This window comes from Prenolepis imparis, unplaced genomic scaffold (genome assembly GCF_030444845.1).
Source record: "Prenolepis imparis isolate NDT839.2.m4 unplaced genomic scaffold, iyPreImpa1.0 SCAF_2, whole genome shotgun sequence".
NCBI classification, from domain to species: domain Eukaryota; kingdom Metazoa; phylum Arthropoda; class Insecta; order Hymenoptera; family Formicidae; genus Prenolepis; species Prenolepis imparis.
This window is the reverse complement of record NW_028141160.1, coordinates 8,705,652-8,723,024: the sequence shown is the minus strand read 5'-3', so window position 1 is coordinate 8,723,024 and position 17,373 is coordinate 8,705,652. Positions and strand designations below refer to the sequence as shown.

General features: G+C 29.7%; 4 protein-coding genes, 1 long non-coding RNA gene and 1 pseudogene across 7 annotated transcripts; 2 read left to right on the top strand and 4 right to left on the bottom strand.

Moving 5' to 3' along the window:
- The first annotated feature begins 13 nt into the window (after positions 1-13).
- Ppox (protoporphyrinogen oxidase) lies at positions 14-2,559 on the top strand. Its single transcript, XM_083032732.1, has 2 exons — positions 14-1,569; positions 1,781-2,559. Exons 1-2 carry the CDS (start codon positions 448-450, stop codon positions 2,102-2,104), a joined length of 1,446 nt encoding a protein of 481 aa, XP_082888858.1. The 5' UTR covers positions 14-447; the 3' UTR covers positions 2,105-2,559.
- On the bottom strand, positions 1,563-4,405 carry Taf13 (TATA-box binding protein associated factor 13). Of its 2 annotated transcripts, XM_083032743.1 has the most exons (5): positions 4,203-4,405; positions 3,600-3,837; positions 3,096-3,197; positions 1,966-2,065; positions 1,563-1,849 (listed from the first exon to the last, which is right to left on the bottom strand). In XM_083032743.1, exons 1-4 carry the CDS (start codon positions 4,227-4,229, stop codon positions 2,061-2,063), a joined length of 372 nt encoding a protein of 123 aa, XP_082888869.1. In that variant the 5' UTR covers positions 4,230-4,405; the 3' UTR covers positions 1,563-1,849; positions 1,966-2,060. The 2 variants fall into 2 exon arrangements, with proteins under 2 accessions (XP_082888869.1, XP_082888868.1); XM_083032742.1 differs by lacking the exons at positions 1,563-1,849; positions 1,966-2,065 and having other exon boundaries at positions 2,843-3,197.
- Positions 4,406-4,435: 30 nt separating this feature from the next.
- Positions 4,436-5,847, top strand: LOC145933192 (uncharacterized). Its single transcript, XM_083032741.1, has 5 exons — positions 4,436-4,703; positions 4,806-4,938; positions 5,008-5,128; positions 5,213-5,342; positions 5,505-5,847. The coding sequence occupies exons 1-5, from the start codon at positions 4,574-4,576 to the stop codon at positions 5,561-5,563; spliced, it is 573 nt and encodes a 190-aa protein (XP_082888867.1). The 5' UTR covers positions 4,436-4,573; the 3' UTR covers positions 5,564-5,847.
- On the bottom strand, positions 5,597-9,582 carry Twy (fas-binding factor 1 twitchy). Its single transcript, XM_083032728.1, has 12 exons — positions 9,016-9,582; positions 8,409-8,899; positions 7,991-8,308; positions 7,710-7,903; positions 7,446-7,608; positions 7,046-7,337; positions 6,725-6,957; positions 6,484-6,627; positions 6,251-6,415; positions 6,040-6,164; positions 5,841-5,961; positions 5,597-5,753 (listed from the first exon to the last, which is right to left on the bottom strand). Exons 1-12 carry the CDS (start codon positions 9,119-9,121, stop codon positions 5,679-5,681), a joined length of 2,427 nt encoding a protein of 808 aa, XP_082888854.1. The 5' UTR covers positions 9,122-9,582; the 3' UTR covers positions 5,597-5,678.
- A 1,554-nt stretch (positions 9,583-11,136) lies between these two features.
- LOC145947908 (uncharacterized) lies at positions 11,137-12,915 on the bottom strand. Its single transcript, XR_014427253.1, has 3 exons — positions 12,097-12,915; positions 11,570-11,751; positions 11,137-11,485 (listed from the first exon to the last, which is right to left on the bottom strand). It is a non-coding gene; the product is annotated as an uncharacterized LOC145947908 (long non-coding RNA).
- A 1,064-nt stretch (positions 12,916-13,979) lies between these two features.
- Positions 13,980-16,347, bottom strand: LOC145949027 (anaphase-promoting complex subunit 2-like; annotated as a pseudogene). Its single transcript, XR_014427528.1, has 6 exons — positions 16,190-16,347; positions 15,570-16,012; positions 15,035-15,216; positions 14,684-14,915; positions 14,454-14,600; positions 13,980-14,313 (listed from the first exon to the last, which is right to left on the bottom strand). The product of XR_014427528.1 is annotated as an anaphase-promoting complex subunit 2-like (transcript).
- Positions 16,348-17,373: the final 1,026 nt, after the last annotated feature.

Genomic DNA, 17,373 nt, shown 5'->3' with positions numbered 1-17,373 from the left:
ATCTAGATATTCATGCTTCATGATTGTTCGTCCTTTTGACAGATGATCAGCTGATACTCCGTCTATGTATTTTATATATTTATGCTCCTATTACCTAGGTAACCTACAAATTATTTTGTAGGTTATTATGTGATTGTATTTCCGATATATCTTTTTTGATGTCTACATTTAAAAAAATGCCTAAATATTAAAACATTTAAAATCTATTAAGTATTATATATGTAATTCTTATATCCTTAAATCATTATAAATAATTTAACATATATTTATATATAAATAATTTAATATATATTTTTCACTTATAAAAATTTTTTTATTTATATAATATATAATGATAAGATACCTCTTTTAGCGTATAAAAAATATATTTAATCAAAATTGCATTTAATTACATAATATATTGTGCTAACGTTATATAGAGAGTATCTGTTTAAGCGTAATATTAAAATGACAATAGTATTAGGAGGTGGTATATCAGGGCTATCAGCAGCTTATTATGCCGCTAATAATGCGAAAAATTCGGCTGTCATTTTATTGGAGGCTTCTAATCGCTTGGGTGGATGGATACGGAGTATAAAATCACCAACTGGAGCAATCTTTGAGAAAGGACCGAGAACCGTTAGACCAGCTGGATTAGCAGGAAGAAACACTCTTAACTTGATAGAGGATCTCCAATTGAGTAACAAATTAATTCATATCGGCTCAAGTCATCCCGCGTCGCGAAATAGATTGATCTACTCTGATGAGACGTTGCATTTGTTACCATCTTCGTTCAAGGGTATCTTCAAAACAACTTCACTGTTAGATCGTCCCTTGATAAAGTGTCTATGGACCGACTTGACGGCTCCCAGGATATCCAAAGAGGACGAGAGCATCTACGACTTCGTTCAAAGAAGATTAGGTCAAGATGTTGCGGATAGGCTTATCAGTCCTTTAATCTGCGGAATATGTGCGGGAGATGCGCGAAAAATTAGTGTTAATTTTTTGTTTAAATCTCTATTCGAGGCGGAACAGAAATACGGTTCTATAGTAAAAGGCGTATTAATGAATCGACTGAAAAACATTTTTTCAAAATCGAAAGATGACACAGTAAAGAAAGATGATGCGGACAATGAGTCTACAAGTTTACGTCTCACTTTAGCAGATATAGCGCAAAAGGAACATTGGGCATTGTGGGGTCTGCAGGGAGGACTCGAACAATTACCTCAGGCATTGGTCAATAGTTTAAGAAAGCGAGGAGTGAAAATACAAACTGAGGCAAAGTGTGAAAAACTGACATTTAAATCAGATTGCGTAGAACTATTGATTAACGGCAATATTCAAGAATGTTCGCGTGTTATTTCGAGTTTACCCGCGAAGGACTTGGCTGAATTAGTGCGGGAACAACATCCCACATTGTCGGCAGAATTAGAGGTGATACCTACTGTAACAGTGACTGTAGTTAATTTCGAATTCCAGGGAGATGTATTGCCACTGCAGGCATTTGGCTTTCTCGTACCACCGAAGGAGAATCTTCCTCTGCTAGGTGTAATCTTTGACTCCTGTGTTTTCCCTCAAAAGTCTTCCACGGTATGTATACTTTGAAAACAACTTTACTTCTCCTCAGAAAATTAGTTAGCTCCTTATTTGATTCATGCAATCATAGCAATCCAGTCTTCACAAGTAGTTCTTCTTTTATTTTTATTTTCTTATATACAAAATTGAGAATATTAAATTATATATCATCGTCGTGTCGTTTTCCAACATTTTGTATATATAAAATCTTATGACGGTGGTTAAGGTGCTGACAGTCATGATGGGCGGTGCCTGGTTTGAGAAATATTTCGGCGCGAATCCTTCGGAGGACCACCTGTTAACAACGGCGATTGATCATACAAAAAGTATCTTACGTATCGAGGAGGAACCAGTCGCACACAACGTTGCCGTTCTGAAGGACTGTATTCCGCAGCACATCGTGGGTCATACCCAACGTATAAAACGTATCCACGATTACATATCCGCGCATCATATTCCCCTGGGATTGTGCGGTTCTTCTTATCAAGGTGTAGGACTCAATGACGTTATTCTGTCAGCAAAACAGGCTGTTTGTGATATTGTACGATAACTGTGAGATTGCTCGAGAAATGTAAAAACTGCGAGAGGAGCTAGTAGCAGCGCATACAAGACGAACAATGAAACTACATACAAACACTGCACATGCTGAATTGTAACAATCATTAATCATGCAAAAAAAACATAAATGAATTTGCAAATCTGTAAGACTAAAAGAAAATGTAAAGAGAATTGTGAACTATAATTTAAATTGCAATGATAATTAATATAACAATATATATATATCTAATTTCTTATAATTTAAGCAATAATGATAATTATATAAAAACAATAGTAAATAATTATATTTCATATAAACATACAAAATGACATATGGAAATGGAGTGGCAAAATTTATTTTGTATTAATTGTAAAGTATAATTAACATTCGTGTAAAATATATAGATAATATTTACTTTATTAAAATTATTAATACATATAAATAAAGAATATATGAATAAAAAGATCTACTAGGAGCTAAACAAGTTTTCTTTTAAAATTTTTCTTTTAGTCATCATACATAATAATAAAATACATAACACTAAGAAAAAACTTTCTACAAAATGTCGCATTTTGTAATATTTTATCAAATAATATATTTAGTAGAGTGCAAGATTATATATATTAAACTTAATATTTTATCATTTTATTGAAAAATTTATTCTAGTTTGGGCCTCTTTTTAAATTTAAAAAACATAAGATCTTTGTCAAATATCCATAACAAAACAATAACATTTTCACTTGCAAGCATAATATTATTGTAGAGTGCAACGTTTGTCCAGCAATAAATTTAATTAATTCAAAACATCTTGAATCAAGCCATGTATGCAAATCAATTATGTACATCAAACAAACTATATTAAAACTACTTGCAAGTTCAGCATGCTGATTTAGAAAAATAATATATTTAAGTATATAAATATAATTCAAGTAGATTTAAGTTTCCAAACGTTTTACATTCAATGATAGATGTAACATCACAATTGTCTAGTCTTTGACAGTACCTGCATATTTGACCTCGTCGAAAGCTTTTCTTGCTTTTTTAAGTTCTTCGTTCATAGTTAGGAGGTCCTTTACTCTGGCATATTTCCTGGCATCTTTCCTCACTGCAAAAACAAATAAATTAATACATTATAAACTAGAAGAATATGTTACAATCAATTATCTATTATATAATTATTAAGATTTATTGTTAATTTTTCCCTTTAGTTTTCACTTTTATTTTAATGCTTAGTATTGTTATCTTGCATTTACTTTCTCATTTTTGAATAATTATGTGGAAAATGTGACTAGAGGGAAGATCAGCACACAAGAAGAGAATATTACTTTATGAATATTTAACTAATTCACAATACTATATCACTTTATTATATAAACATTTGACTAGCCATACTTTTATATGCATAAAACTTTCTCTCTGTATATAAAGCAGAAAACTTTAAATGGTTTAGATATTTATTTAACTATGTATATTTTTTAAGTCTGTATATGTAGCCTAACAACTGTACCTAAAAACACAATATCTTCTACTTGAACCCGTCCAGTGCGTCCTATTTCCATGGCTCGGTGTGTCGTCTCCGTTATAAATTCTATGACTAAATCCTCCAACAAATCCACACTCTCAGTATAAGGATTCTGATCGTCGCCAAAGCCATACATCATGCAGCGCAGTTCTTTGGAGAAGAGACGTTTTCTTCCACCAGGTAGAGTTCCGCCGATAGGAATCTCCGCCTCTTCATCTTCGAACTATCAAAATAGATACTTGTGTTAGAACATGCAAAATAATGGCAATAAATAAAATTATCTGTACAATAATTATTTATAACATTTAGTGTCTAAGTATATATGTATACTAGCTTATAATTGTAAAGAAGAGAAAATTATTCTGAGAACTTCTCTTTGTTCAGAGAAATAAATTAAAAAATTCAATTTTACAAAAAAAAAAAAATTAATAAATAAATATAATCTAATCATTTATAACATTCATTGTTTAAGTATATACTATCTAATAATTGTAAAGAAGAGACAAAATTATTCTGAGAATTTTTTTTTGCTTAGAGATAAAAAAAAATTCAAGTTAAAAAAAAAAGAAAAAAATAAATAAATCTAACCTGTTCGTAGGTTTCTTCAGCAGACATGTTATTTATAGTCTAGATAGGTTAAATTTCTTTAGTTAGTCGCCTCTATAGCAAACTCCAGGTCATATTCGTCATACAACTATTGATTTTAATGATCATAATATATATTAAATTGAGTTATAATTGACCAATTATTATATGTACGAATTGTAAATGTAAACACAGCTGTCACTTTGACTTTGCTACCATCTGTCTTATTACCGCGCATGCGTGAAAAACGGTCCAAAACTTTAGACGCTATCTGATAATCAGTCTATGCATGGAAAATTGAAGATTAAAATTTGATTAATTCAAACAAAAGTTGATTTAAAAACTTATATTTTTCTCATAAACAAATTTATGACATGGAGGAGATAGAACGTTTTATAAAGATCGTGCAGCAGAAAAGACTCATTAATCAACGCGAATTGGAACGTCTTGATGCACCAACTGAAGAACATAAGGAATTAATGAAGAAATTACAAAATTTGAAAAGTATATACATCCCTTTATCATTTTTAATAAAAAATAATTTTAAAAAAAATTTCGTGATAAGATTGTTATGAGATTACATTGTAAATATTAAATTGTTCACAGGGGAAAGAGAACTGTGTAAGGAGAAAATTATAAAGCATCTTGGTATAATTAGGGGACATAGACACTCTATACACAAATTTGTACAATCATCGAAGGATATTTCAGGCCTGCCTGTTCCACATGATTATGCACAGTATGTAGAAAGAATTATTTTTCCTTTTAAATCTTTAAATATTTGTTAAACTTTGATACTTTCTTACAGAGATGTGACAAAAATGTTTACTGATACGATAGAATTCTTAAATAACATAGGAAATACTCATAAAACATTCACTAATGTTAAGAAAAATAATATGGATCTTTCGCATCTTACTCACAATGTGGTAAATATCAAAATTATTCATACGTGAGCATAAAATAATTAAAAGAAAATATGTCCAGATTAATATATATGTATTTTTTTTTAGGGAACATGCGTTCAAACTGTAGGAAATGAATTATATCAAATAAATCATAATATTGCACAATTAGAAACATTGAAGGAGAATATAGCAGGACTTCAACAATGCATTATAGACTCTAATGATATTATAGATGGTAATGTCTAACTTTTCAACACTTTTACTAATCAAAGTCTTACTGTGTATTTCAAATATAATAATATATAGTTTTGTTTAATAACAATAGAAAATGTTAATTTAAAAAGTATAATAATTAATTTGAGATGTAACGAAAGTAACAAAATATTATCATTTTCAGATGAAAGTACTTTAACAATCAGTGGTGAGTCAACGGATAGTGGAACAACTATTAAGTAATATATTAATGTTTATTGTCTGTTACTTAGAATACAAAAAATATCAAACAGATGGTTTTCATATGAGAGGTATGAGATACATATTTATTAAGTTTTATATTAAAATTTCATGGCAGTCATATATATTGAATATCATTTAGTTGATCATCCAGATTTAACTTCAACATTACTAATTGAGGATCTACAACTTCCTGAAACAAAAAAATATATATTTTGTAAAATATTATTAAATTCCAATAATTTATTTAAGAATCATTTTGCAATCATTTTTCTCTTACTGTAAAATGAGTAGTATATTGAAACGCATGTTGTTGATTAGATAATGTTCGCCTATTTGCACTATATGGAATATTTTTTTTCGATTTCTCCAATTGGGCAGTTGTCAAAGCCATTTTTTCACTAAAAAATATAAACATATTCTATTTCATTATATATTCTATATGTTAAAATTGCTTTATTATTATTATATGTATTTACCTTGTTGAATTGAGTTTTCCAAATATGTCACTAAAATTAGGGTCAAATTTAGTTTTGCATTCATTTTCAATGTTACGAGCTTCTTTAAGTGCTTTGACAGCTTCCTCATTTTTCGTAAATGCTACCTAAGAAATAATTGTTTAAGTATAATGTGTTAATATGTTAAAATGTTATATAACACTATATATTTTATAACTTTTTAAACTATTACCTGTGTAAAATTTTCGATATCTTTGGCGCGTGCTAACAGCCGGAATTCTTTCTCTTGTAATGTCTGCTGTTGCGCTTCGAGATATTTAATTTTTTCTTGCCATTTCAATCGTTCTTGATTTGCGAGTATAGTAGCGTCTTGAGCTGTTTTTATAGCAACAGCTGACTGAAAAGAAAAAGATTTTTAAAAATATATTTACATTACATATCTAGATCTATATTTTTTTAACTTACCTCTATTTTTGTAATATTATCCGAATTAGTTTTTATTGTCTTTAAAACTTCATATTGCATCTTTTTAGCTGCAATAGCTTCTTTCTCCTTTGTTAAAATCTTCAGTTCTTTTTCTTGTTCATTTAACCAAGATTCTTTTAAAGCCTTAAAATATACGTATATGCAGATAAAATTTTTGAATAATGCAATCTCTCTCTATATATAATTTTATTTTTAAATATTAAATATACCAATTAATTACCTGTAAATGATTATATTCCCATTGTACTTTTTCTTGAAACAATTCTCTTTCACGCGACAGAGATTGTTCTCTTTTTTTTAACGTTTCCAATGACTCATTGAGCATAGTACTTTTCTTCTCTAATTCAAGCATCAATTGTGCAACATGCGAATCCAATCTGTCTGCTACTTTCATCATTTTGTCACGTTCTTCCATCAGTAACTCCTGTTGCTTCTTTATTTCTACATTTCGTACTGTAACAATATTATATAAAATAAGTAAAAACTGTATACTATTTACAGCTGTATATTTAAAAGCATTTTAAATATTGCTTTAACATACTTTGCATGTCTTCCTCTTGACTTTTTAAATAATATTCTCTTAACTTTACACTTTGGTCATCTCTATGATCAGTCTTTCCTTGCACATTTTTTATATTCTCTATAATAAAGTCAGCTTTTTGTAACAAATTTTGCATATCAGTCTTGTGGGTTACTATGGTCGTCATAGCCAAATTCTCCACCTCTCTCATTTTTAATATACTCTCTATTGTATCAAAATGTTCTTTTTGCAGCAGTCTTGTATTTTCAGAATGACGTTTGTAAATTTCGTCTATAAATTGTGCATGCTCTTTCTAAATAAATAATTATTATTAAATAATAAATATTGAATAATAACAATTAAAAGCAGTAGATGTTTAATTATAATTAATATCATTTTAATATATTAAATAATTTTATACCTTTAAATTCTGTATTTCTTCTTTGTAAAATGTTTCAATTTGCATTTTTTCATTTTTTAACTTTTCAATTTTTGCTTCATAATCTGTCTCTAAACATTCAAGTTCCTGTTGCATTCTCTTTTCCAATGTATCTGTTCTTTCTTGCAAGAATCCTATTTGCCGTCTAAGGAAAAATTATATGAATATATAATAAGAAATATATGAAAACAATTTTTTTAATATGACATTTTATATCATTAATTGTTAAATAATAGATTTACTTACTTATATGATTCATCTAGAATCATTATTTCATTTTCATATTTTTCGTTTAAGCTATGTATTGCTACTGTCAGATGAGACTTTTCTAACTCTAATTTATAAATCATATTTTCGTAACCCGCATCTTTGTGATTTAAATTACCATATACATTTTCTGAATTTTTATTTGCATCAAGGAGAACATTTACTTCATTAGGCTGCACAAAATTATATATAAATGTTACTTTACAGAAACTAACGAACTAATGATTAATGAAGTTAAAAAAAAGAATTTTATATCTTACTTTATGATAATTTTCTTCAATTTTTCGTTTTTCATATTCGTTCATTTCGAGTTTTTGATTATCTGATAATTTTGTCAATTCTTTTTTCTCATGTGGCAGTGATTCAGCTACTCTTGTTTCATCTTCTTGAACAATTTTATCAGAGCTGGTTCTTCTATGCCTGCTGAATAATTCTTCAGTTGGCATTATTTTATCTTGGACATAATCATTATTTTTATCTTCTGTTGCCTTTTTAGGTTCCAACCAATCTGGTAAATATTGTTTAGTTTCAGGTTTCTGTCTACTTGAATCTGCAGACACTGTACGTCTTTCTTCTGCCTTTAAAATTAAAAAAAATTAAGCATAAATATAAAGAAAAAGAAATTAAATATTATAAATAATCATTTTAAACATGTATACACATTGAATTTATATTTACAGTTTTTTCAGTTTGATTTGACATTGTACTCAAAGAGAATAATCCTAAAGGATCATTAATTATCTCTGAAGTTCTTTTGCCTCTACGAGGCTCTCTTGTTCCAGCTGTTGGCGCATAAGTTGAATGCTGAGATTGTATCCTAGATTCAGTTGCATGCTGTACAATCCCTTGCTCGATCTGTACAGATTTTTTACTAGCATTTGATTCTTTTGATGGTGACATGTGCAATGTATCTCCAAACAAATCTTGTATCAGTGACATTTTTCTAGCATTTTCATTCGTTGCTTTCGACTTGTCAATTCCTGTAGTGCTTAATGTAGATGTCAAATTATTCTCCTTTTCATCTGATTTTAAATTCGATAATGATTCATTGGAAACCTTTTTATTGAATAAATCATCTATTATACTCTTATCTCTTATTGCTATCGGATTCTTTTGGCCTGATAAAAAGTCTTTATCAGCTAGCAAATCATCTAACAGATCATCCTCATCTATAAAATAAAAAAATACGTATTTAAAAATATATTTTAATTAAATATATGCAAATTAAGTATCTTTCTTTTTTATAAGATATTTTATTCATATATATTAATTAATAATAAAAAACCTGCAAATGTAATTTTCTTTTTGCCATCTTCGGTAGATGGATTTCTCTTAAATGCACTAAATAGTTTATCATCTAAATTATCCATGTCCTCCACCATTTCTACCATTTTCGTCGTATTTACGCGCTTATTTCAGTGAATTCGTACAACTTTTAAGTCATACAAATCATTTTAATCGCTTATTGCTCGCAGCGAATTTTTATAGTAGAACAGTATATACATTATATTACTTGAGGAAAAATTAAGGCATAATTTATACATCTACTATTAATTAAAAATCGATACTGTGCTTATTAATTTAACCTCGCCGTAGACAGTTCAATTACAATTATTGATTGCATTTGTATGCTACTGTTTATGCCAGGTATCATATGGATACACGCTTGTTTACATAGCCATATAAGAAACATGGACGTGAGGTCTTTGAAAGACTTTTAGCCAAGATTTGCGGTCTAAGGGGACTAGAAATTAATTTCATTCTTTCTTTATTTCATTAATATGTGCTTTGAATGAAATATGCATAATTCACATTAACACATGTGATTATAAAGCAACTTTTCGTTCTTAAGGCCATTGCACGTACACAAATTTTAGTCGTAATAGTAAAGGGCAGTCTACAATGGCAGTAACGCTGGGTCCACAATAGCTGATTTAAGCCCTAAGCCTTAAGAAATTGATCAATCGCAGTCAAGTATGAGGAGAAAATTCGACTGTGATTGGTCAATTTCTTAAGGCTTAGGACTTAAATCACCTATTGTGGACCCAGCGTTAAGCCTAGTCTACAATAGAGTCGTAAGGTCGTAAACGTAAGAAATTGACCAATCACAGTCGATTATTCTCCTCGAATTCAACTGTGATTGGTCAATTTCTTACGTTTACGACCTTACGACTCTATTGTAGACTAGCCCTTAGTGGGCCCACAACACATGCTTTGCTATTAACTCTGGCGAGAGATGATACGGAGAACATACCGTACAAAAAGGCATGATTTAAGCCCCTCGCACAATGCCAGGGGCTCGATTCTTGAATTCATTCGCAAGAGAAACGTATGCGCAAATTCGGCTCTTACAGAAAAGTTGCAAGTTGATTGGCTAAAAGCCATGCGATAGCCAATCAACTTGCAACTTTTCTGTAAGAGCCGAATTTGCGTATACGTTTCTCTTGCGAATGAATTCAAGAATCAAGTCCCAGGCAACAGGCAATAGGAACAGGAAATAAAAAATATTCACCAATAAGAGCAGGAAATAGATATTATTCCCTGCTTTTATTGGTGGATATTTTCTATTTCCTGTTCCTATTGCCTGTTGCCTGTCATTGTGCGAGGGGCTTTAGGAAAACATATGTGGCGAAGAGGTTTTAATTTCAGATGGATTTGCGGGCGTATTGAGAATGAGACTGCGCATTCTCAATCCGACTTATACTTAAATTTTTAAATCAACGATATTTAAACGCGATGAAACATCGGACGAAATATATTTGCGACTCTAATTACGATTAAAGAAATAATTATTGTCCTTAAAGATCGCTATGAAACTTGAATTTCTAATGGAATTTATGTCTCTCTCTCTCACTCCGATTCTTACTCGATTAAATAAAAATATATTATGCAAGAAATGCGTAGAGCTCTATTGTCACGATATATGTATAATTACACATTAATTGTAAAAAGTTAATAACAACCTATAGTAATAATTATTAATATAATTAATATATAGCTTCTATTAATAGATAGCTTCTAAACTCCGTGAATATTTGAAAACTTCAAATTTGTTCAAATTTGTCTCTAATTTTAGAATAGTATCACGTATTTTATTGATTATCGTAATATAATTTTTCTTCGGAACTTTCTACATGCATGATGTTTGACATTTGTCAATTTTAATGTAATTTAATTGACAGCAGAAAGAATAGAATACATGAAAGATTTGTTCTTATGTTAACGATATTGTTTTATATTCATCTTCTATATTTTATATTTATATAACTAGACAACTAAAATAATAATTGAAACACCTTCTGTATATGTATTGCGCTGGCAATTTAGCAATATGCATTTGGAAATCTGCATAGAGCAACTTTAATAATTGTAATACATTTTTTAAATTAACAGATATTTATTCAAAGTATTTATATAAGTACATAAAGGATGTTTGTATTTGTATAATTGTGACAACGATATAAGAAAAGAAAAAATATTTTTATGTATCTCATTCATGGGTCCAATCTGCATTATTTAACTGTATTTAAGTTGGACGTTTATATCATCATAATTAAATGCAGTTGCATATTGGAAATAACATATAACAATTGTTATTTTATCTTTTTATAGCGGCGATCTATAACTGGGGTGTTCACGCCGGGATGTAAGAGTCTCGTTTTAATCGCTTTCTGAAAATTCCTAAGATCCTTCCATTGAGCCGTTCCTTCCAGGCAAATTCAGATCATTCACCGCAGGTTGTGACTCGAGATATTCTGGAAAAAAGTATAGCATGCAAATACATGTTTCTATGAATTAAATATATATATATATATATATAGATTATATGACATTTGTACCTATTATTATGTTGAATAGATGATCGATCCTTATCTTGGTGTATGTTTCATATAAAAAATAGAGATAATTTCTATTTAAATTTATTTATGGCACTACACAGATTTCATCACTAAGTGCAACAGTTTTCAAAAAACCACCAAAATAGATTCTTATCCGCTAACTCATGACAAGTTTTAAGCCACTGTAAAGAGTAAAACATTACATCATAGATATTACTATCATTATTATAATTATTATTATAAATTATGAGATTAAAAAAAAGAGAGAGATAAAAACGTTCACATACGTTTTCTAATGAAATCTATTATGACATGTAAAATGTTATGTCGCATGTTTTTTTAATCAGATAATTCTTGATACGAATATAAATTAATGATATGTGAGTGCAAATTTCCTACGAGTCTCTCCAATAATTTCAGATCAACTAGTTTTCTATTAATTAATATATCTGATTTAAGACATATATTTCTGTATATATCTCATAAGTATTAGATCACAAAGTGATTATATTAAGATAAATATTTACCTTGAGAAGAGTTGTCTGAATTGTAGAATACATTAAAGGCAACTTTATAGATCTGGTCTATAGTACATTCGTGACACAATAGTAATTGGTTCAACAATGTAGCTCTGACAATGAGCTTGAATTGTGCCTCCATATCATTTTTGGTGCTTTACGGATACGTAGCCGCATCCTTGTTCTTTTTATATATACCAACATTTTCAGAACAGGTAGAAACTCCTAAACATAATGTACAGATCATCCACAGCAAGCTTGAACAATTCCCTGTTGCTCTGTATTCTCGAATTTTTCCCAAAACACTGATGCCACTAGATGTATTGTTCTATAATTCCATATGATGAATAATAATGTTCTCTAATATTATAATAATAATTGAAATCACTTTGAGTATTTTATTTTTCTTCTTTTATTATCAATTTTCTTTTGAAATGCAGTATTTTCTTTCTTTTTCTTTTTTTCTCCTTATTTCGGCATTTTATTACAATTTTCGCGTAAAAGCTGTCATCGATATTTCACATCATGACTAAATATTTTAATAATTGTTAATAACAACGTTCATAGTGATACATATTGTATTCTTTATTATTATGAATTTTTTATTTACGAGTATCATCAATTTGTAAAAATTATTTAGCATTATTTAATAAATTTAATTTAATTTAAAACAGGTTATGTATCCCATACGTGCCACGTGTCTCTTAAGACGTTCGAAAAATCGCCCGAGTTAATAGGAGAACATATTTTGCAAAGAGGTAGTGCAGCAATAAATGTCTTTTATATTCTCGAAAAATCGTCTGAGTTAATAGGAATACATGTTATGCAAAGAAGTTGTTCGAAGTAACGTCGGTAATGAAGGTTGGTAATTTATCGACGTTATTATCGATAAATTAGCAACTTTTATTATCGACGTTATTATCGATAAATTAGCAACTTTTATTACCGACGTTACTTCGATCAACCTCTTTGCATAATATGTATTCCTATTAACTCAGACGATTTTTCGGACCTGAAAAGACACATATTGCTACACTATACCTCTTCGCAAAATATGTTCCCCTATTAACTCAGACGATTTTTCGACCGCAATAAGACAATTGCTCGTTAACTATTTATCTCTTCGCAAAATATAATCTATTAATTATTAAAAAGAGAGGCTCCAGTAATAAATAATATAATAAAAGAGGGCTAATTGAGAGCCCTCATTCGCTTGGCTCTCAATTAGCCCTCTTTTATTATATTATAATCTATTAATTTAGATGAATTATCGAAGATATTAAAAGACTCGTATTATTGCACGTTAATTGCATTAATAATTATCTGTAAATTAATAACAAAAATATATGAAAACTGATTTTTCTCGCAGATTCTGCCACTGAATAAGCGCAAGAGTCCTGAGATTATAAATCAAATAAATAAATAAAAATCGCTAATCGACAAGTCGTTAAATGAAAAATAGAATTAGTAAGAAATTAGTAGAATTAATGATGTTTTATTATTATTAAATGTATATTTTTCTGTTTTCTGTACAATTTATTGTGATCACGGTCTTGCATAAATAAAAATAAATTAAATTATATATTACAATAAGAAAATATAAATAAAAATAAATAATAGATATATATTTATATTATAAATAAAATATAAAATATATTATTATATTATTTTTTACGTATTATTAATCAATAATAATTTTAATAAATCGCGTGTATATTGGATTTCTCGCGCATGCGCGTGCAATTTATATCACATATTCATATATATATTGAATTTTAGAAAATATATTTATTAAATATAAAATATTTATTTCAGGTACCAATATATTTTCTAATATAAGATAATCAGAAATATCAGAACAATGGAATTATAAAAAATTAGTCACGCGCATTATATTTTCTAAAATTCTAGAATAATCTTAGAAAAAGATATTTAATTTTGAAAACAGGCAATAGAAATATTTTTCTTCTAATATAATATTTTATATAATATTTATAAAATATATAATATAATATAATTTTATATTTATGATCACACTTATATTTTGTATTTCTTAGATATTTTATGTATCTGTTTTGCTTGGAATCCAACTAAGATAATCGAGTTGAGATGCAGCTTGATACTCCTTCACTAAATTGTGCGATGCTCATTGACAAATAAATCCTGACTGCTGTACACCTTCACCAGGGTAGAGATTATGTCAGACACCTTGCTCCGTTGTTTTAGCTGAAAATACAAATTCTATATTTAATACTGACGTTATACAATACTGAAGCCAGCCAGTACAACACACAGCTGCTTTTATAACACGACTAATGAAATTTCGCGGTTTACTGGGATTAACGTTGACAGAATCCGGCATTCACCTTTTCCAATCCTCAGTCTCGCTGATCGTCCAACTGTTGTTTAATTGCACGTCCTTTACCAATTCGTCGGCCAATTTGCTCGGCGAATCTTCGAGCAGACAGTTAACGACAGAACGTACGATGTCCTCTCTGCTTTCCAAATAACTCCTGAAGAAATAAACGTATTCGACAAATCAATATAGATAAAACGGACACATAAGAATCTATATGCGATAAGCTAGAGATCTCACTTGATAGGTTCCATTGACAGCTTGACAGCTTCCAGAAGAACTCCCGTTAGATCGAGATACTTGACAATTTTTATTTTATCTTTTTATAGCGGCGATCTATATCCGGAATGTTCACCCCGGTATGTAAGAGTCTCGTTTTAATTGCTTTCTGAAAATTTCTGAGATCCTTCCATTGAGCCGTTTCTTCCAGGCAAATTCAGATCATTCACCGCAGGTTGTGACTCGAGATATTCTGGAAAAAAGTATAGCATGCAAATACATGTTTTTATGAATAAAATTTATAAATATATATATATATATATAATATAAAATATATATATATATATATATATATATATTCGACATTTGTACCTATTATTATGTTGAATAGATGATCGATCCATATCTTGGTGTATGTTTCATACAGGAAATAGAAATAATTTCTGTTTACATTTATTTATGGCACTATGGATTTCATCAGTTAGTACAACCGTTTTCGAAAAACCACCAAAACAGATTCTTACCCGCTAAATTATGACAACAGTTTCGAGCCACTATAAAAATAAAACATTACATCATAGATATTACTATAATTATTATAATTATTATTATAAATTATATGAGATTCACAAAAAGAGAGAGATAAAAACGTTCACATACGTTTTCTAATGAAATATATTATGACTTGTCAAATGTTGTCGCATGTTTTTTTAATTAGATGATTCTTGATACGAATATAAATTAATGATATGTGAGTGCAATTTCCTACGAGTCTCTCCAATAATTTCAGATCAACTAGTTTTCTATTAATTGATATATCTGATTTAAGACATATATATCTGATTTAAGACAAATATATCTCATAAGTATTAGATCACAAAGTGATTATATTAAGATAAATATTTACCTTGAGAAGAGTTGTCTGAATTGCAGAATACATTAAAGGCAACTTTATAGATCTGGTCTATAGTACATTCGTGACACAATAGTAATTGGTTCAACAATGTAGCTCTGACAATGAGCTTGAATTGTGCCTCCATATCATTTTTGGTGCTTTACGGATCCGTAGCCGCATCCTTGTTCTTTTTATATATACCAACATTTTCAGAACAGGTAGAAACTCCTAAACATACTGTATAGATCATCCACAGCAAGCTTGAACAATTCCCTGTTGGCTGTACTCTGTATTCTCGAATTTTTCCCAGAACGCTGGTGCCACATGCCAATAGATGTATTGTTCTATAATTCCATATGATGAATAATAATGTTCTCGACGAATTATGACAGCTTTAAAACTCTCTCATCTTCGGCAAGATTCGCAAACTCTTCCTCAGTGCCTTCTTCTTCAGTCTGCGAAAGAGAAAATAATAAATTTTCAAAATAAAAAATAGAGTCATCAAATTATTCGGTCTTGTTATCATAAACATTAGTTGAGTGTTTGAATCCTTGATCAAGTGTTTAATCAAAACAATTGTCTAAATCCAGTGAAAAGAAAAGTGAAAATTGTTAATATATAATATTAATTACATGTAGCAGCTTCTCGAAAAAGCACGTTCTATGCGGACAAAACAGTATATTTCATCATTTCGATTCTCAATTCGTATTAACCTCCATTATGTTTACGTACTAACAGTGTTTATCTTTTACGTGTCTCAGGTCGGTAATGTAGTTTACTAGCTGTAAATAATTACCTTTTACGCCCGTAAAAATGCCTGAATTAAAATCTCTTCGCCATATATGTTTTCCTAAATCATGCCTCTGTACGGTATGTTCGTATCATCTCTCGCCAGAGTTAATAACAAAGCATGTGTTGCAAAGAGGCATGATTTAGGAAAACATATTTTTTTTTTTAAATAGTTTCTCGTACAGGAACGCACTTGACCGGTTAGATCTTATGGCGTTTAGGAAAACATATATATGGTGAAGAGGTTGGAATTCAGGCATAATTACGGGCGTAAAAGGTAATCATTTACAGCTAGTAAACTACATTACCGACCACAGCCACGTAAAAGATAAACACTGTTAGTACATAAACATAATGGAGGATTGAGAATTGAGAAGATACAATTTTGTCCGCATAGAACGTGCTTTTTCGAGAAGCTGCTATGTGTAATTAATATTATATTAACAATTTTCGCTTTTCTTTTCACTGGATTTAGACACACTTTGATCAAACACTTGATCAAGGATTCCTCAAACACTCAACTACTGTTTATGATAACAAGACCGAATAATTTGATGACTCTCTCTCTATTTTTTATTTTGAAAATTTATTATTTTCTCTTTCGCAGACTGAAGAAGAAGGCACTGAAGAAGAGTATGCGAATCTTACCGAAAATGAGAGAGTTTTAAAGTTGCCATAATTCATCGAGAACATTATTATTCATCATATGGAATTATAGAACAATACATCTATTGGCATGTGGCATCAGCGTTCTGGGAAAAATTCGAGAATACAGAGTACAGCCAACAGGGAATTGTTCAAGCATGCTATGGATGATCTGTACATTATGTTTACAGAGTTTCTACGTGTTCTAAAAATGTTGGATTCTATAAGAACAAGGATGCGGCTACGAATTCGTAAAGCACCAATAATGATATGGAGGCACAATTCAAGCTCATTGTCAGAGCTACATTGTTGAACCAATTACTATTGTGTCATGAATGTACTATAGACCAGATCTATAGTACTCTGCGTTGATACCACTGCT

Coding starts and splice junctions, on each gene's coding strand:
- Ppox (XM_083032732.1), top strand. CDS start 448: ATGACAATAGTATTAGGAGGTGGTATATCAGGGCTATCAGCAGCTTAT. Junction 1,570..1,780: donor TCCCTCAAAAGTCTTCCACG/GTATGTATACTT, acceptor ACGGTGGTTAAG/GTGCTGACAGTCATGATGGG.
- Taf13 (XM_083032742.1), bottom strand. CDS start 4,229: ATGTCTGCTGAAGAAACCTACGAACAG. Junction 3,838..4,202: donor CTGAAGAAACCTACGAACAG/GTTAGATTTATT, acceptor CTATTTTGATAG/TTCGAAGATGAAGAGGCGGA. Junction 3,198..3,599: donor AGAAGATATTGTGTTTTTAG/GTACAGTTGTTA, acceptor TTGTTTTTGCAG/TGAGGAAAGATGCCAGGAAA.
- LOC145933192 (XM_083032741.1), top strand. CDS start 4,574: ATGGAGGAGATAGAACGTTTTATAAAGATCGTGCAGCAGAAAAGACTC. Junction 4,939..5,007: donor GTTCCACATGATTATGCACA/GTATGTAGAAAG, acceptor ACTTTCTTACAG/AGATGTGACAAAAATGTTTA. Junction 5,129..5,212: donor CGCATCTTACTCACAATGTG/GTAAATATCAAA, acceptor ATTTTTTTTTAG/GGAACATGCGTTCAAACTGT.
- Twy (XM_083032728.1), bottom strand. CDS start 9,121: ATGGTAGAAATGGTGGAGGACATGGATAATTTAGATGATAAACTATTT. Junction 8,309..8,408: donor CAAATCAAACTGAAAAAACT/GTAAATATAAAT, acceptor TTAATTTTAAAG/GCAGAAGAAAGACGTACAGT. Junction 5,962..6,039: donor GGAAAACTCAATTCAACAAG/GTAAATACATAT, acceptor TATATTTTTTAG/TGAAAAAATGGCTTTGACAA.